Genomic DNA, 1,685 nt, shown 5'->3' on the forward strand with positions numbered 1-1,685 from the left:
TGATAAATTTTGATTATCCAATGCGTCTATTTTTATTGCTGCTGCGTTTGCCGATGTAAACAACGTAATGAAGTGAAGAATTCATAATTTTTAGTTACTTTGTTTACTCGTTGAGGCAATTTAATTTAATTTTAATCAATTTACATTAGTTTTTTTTATTTCTTTGAAAATAACCACATTGCCGACGATGTAAAAATAGTTTTTTTTAACAATTTGTCGTCGAATATTTTTTGGAAGTTACTTTTTGTCGACTTATGAAAAAAAATTGAACACTGAGAATTGATGCTGTCTTAACTTTTTTTTTATTTAAATGGAATTTTTGAAAATTTGATGAATTGGTTGAAAAAAAAATTGTTTTTCTTAAACATTTACAACGTATACAGTTTGAGGAGGCTAAAAATATAAAAAAAAAATTAATTTTTATGAAATATGTAAGAATTAAGAATCTTACTGGGCCTCCGCCGCCACCGCCGCCGCCGCCTCCGCCATTTCCGCCTTTTTGAATGTCAATCACAATTGGTTGAGGAGGAGGAGGCTGAAATGATAAAAAAATTATTAGTTAAATAAAATAATTAAAAAAATTTGAATGAAAAAAGAATTGATCAAGGCTTTGTTTTGAAAAAATTTTTTGATAATTTTTTTTTTATTTTTTATTAAAGAAATATTTTTTTATCTTGAAATAATCTTTATATTTTGAATTCAAAAAATATTTAAATAATATGAATTTTCTGAAAAAATTTCATTTAAATTATAAATTAAAATATTTATTTTTAACTTTTTTTTAATTTTTTTTTTTAATTTTGAAAAAAATATTTTTTATCTTTTTTTTTGCTATATTGACGTCGAAAATTAATGATTAAAAAAAATTAATAATTTTAATTATCAATTGAAATAATTTTTGAATTTTTTTTTTAAAATATTAAAAAAAAATAATTAATTTGATGTTTTTTAATTTTTTGAAAAAATATTTATCTGAAAAATTCTTTACAAATTTTAATTTTTTTTTCGCTCAAAAATTTTGTTTTTTTTTTAAATTTTATTTAATTAAATTAATTTAATTTATTTTTTTTTTTAAATAAAATAGAAATTTAAAAATTAATTTTAAATAAATAATTAATTTTAATTTAATTAAATTATAAGATAAAGCTTTTTTAATAAATACTTACTGCACTATTTCCTCCGCCGCCGCCTCCTAATTCAACAACGATTGGTCTTGGCGCAGGAGGAGCAGGAGGCTAAAGTTACAAAAAAATATCAAATTATTTTTATTATTTTTTTTTTGTATTAAGAATCAATAACTTACAGGACCTCCTCCGCCGCCGCCGCCTCCTCCAGCTAAAAATAAAACAATTAAAAAATCATCAAATAATAAAAATAAAAAACTTACTCTGAAGAACAATCACGGGTTGTTGAGCCTTTGGAGCTGCAAGAGCAATTGCCGCTACAGCAAACAGTACAATTAAAAACTTCATCGTGTCACTTTCAAAATAAAACTGAAACTGTCGATGCGTTCTGAATTCTTCTTTTATAGAGAATTTTTTGCATGTTTTTTTTCACATTTTTTTATTAATTGACAAAAAATCATATAAATTAAATTCCAAAGTTTTTAGAATATCCGAACGTCATTTTTGTCTGCTTTCGTCGCATCGCTTCGAAAAAATAACACGAGACGAAAAAAATAATAA

General features: G+C 23.3%; 1 protein-coding gene across 1 annotated transcript; it reads right to left on the reverse strand.

The window, feature by feature from the left end:
- Nucleotides 1–360: 360 nt before the first annotated feature.
- LOC134837213 (uncharacterized) lies at nt 361–1,472 on the reverse strand. Its single transcript, XM_063852581.1, has 5 exons — nt 1,388–1,472; nt 1,304–1,335; nt 1,167–1,235; nt 452–535; nt 361–393 (listed from the first exon to the last, which is right to left on the reverse strand). The coding sequence occupies exons 1-5, from the start codon at nt 1,470–1,472 to the stop codon at nt 361–363; spliced, it is 303 nt and encodes a 100-aa protein (XP_063708651.1).
- Between the last annotated feature and the right edge of the window lie 213 nt (nt 1,473–1,685).

The sequence above is a fragment of the Culicoides brevitarsis genome, chromosome 1 (genome assembly GCF_036172545.1).
Source record: "Culicoides brevitarsis isolate CSIRO-B50_1 chromosome 1, AGI_CSIRO_Cbre_v1, whole genome shotgun sequence".
NCBI classification, from domain to species: domain Eukaryota; kingdom Metazoa; phylum Arthropoda; class Insecta; order Diptera; family Ceratopogonidae; genus Culicoides; species Culicoides brevitarsis.

What these genes read in the sequence shown, in the direction of transcription:
- LOC134837213 (XM_063852581.1), bottom strand. Translation starts at nt 1,472, where the DNA reads ATGAAGTTTTTAATTGTACTGTTTGCTGTAGCGGCAATTGCTCTTGCA. An exon ending in GCGGCGGCGGAGGAGGTCCT is followed by an intron (nt 1,236 to 1,303) that starts GTAAGTTATTGA and finishes TTGTAACTTTAG; the next exon opens with CCTCCTGCTCCTCCTGCGCC. An exon ending in GCGGTGGCGGCGGAGGCCCA is followed by an intron (nt 394 to 451) that starts GTAAGATTCTTA and finishes TTATATTTTTAG; the next exon opens with CCTCCTCAAACTGTATACGT.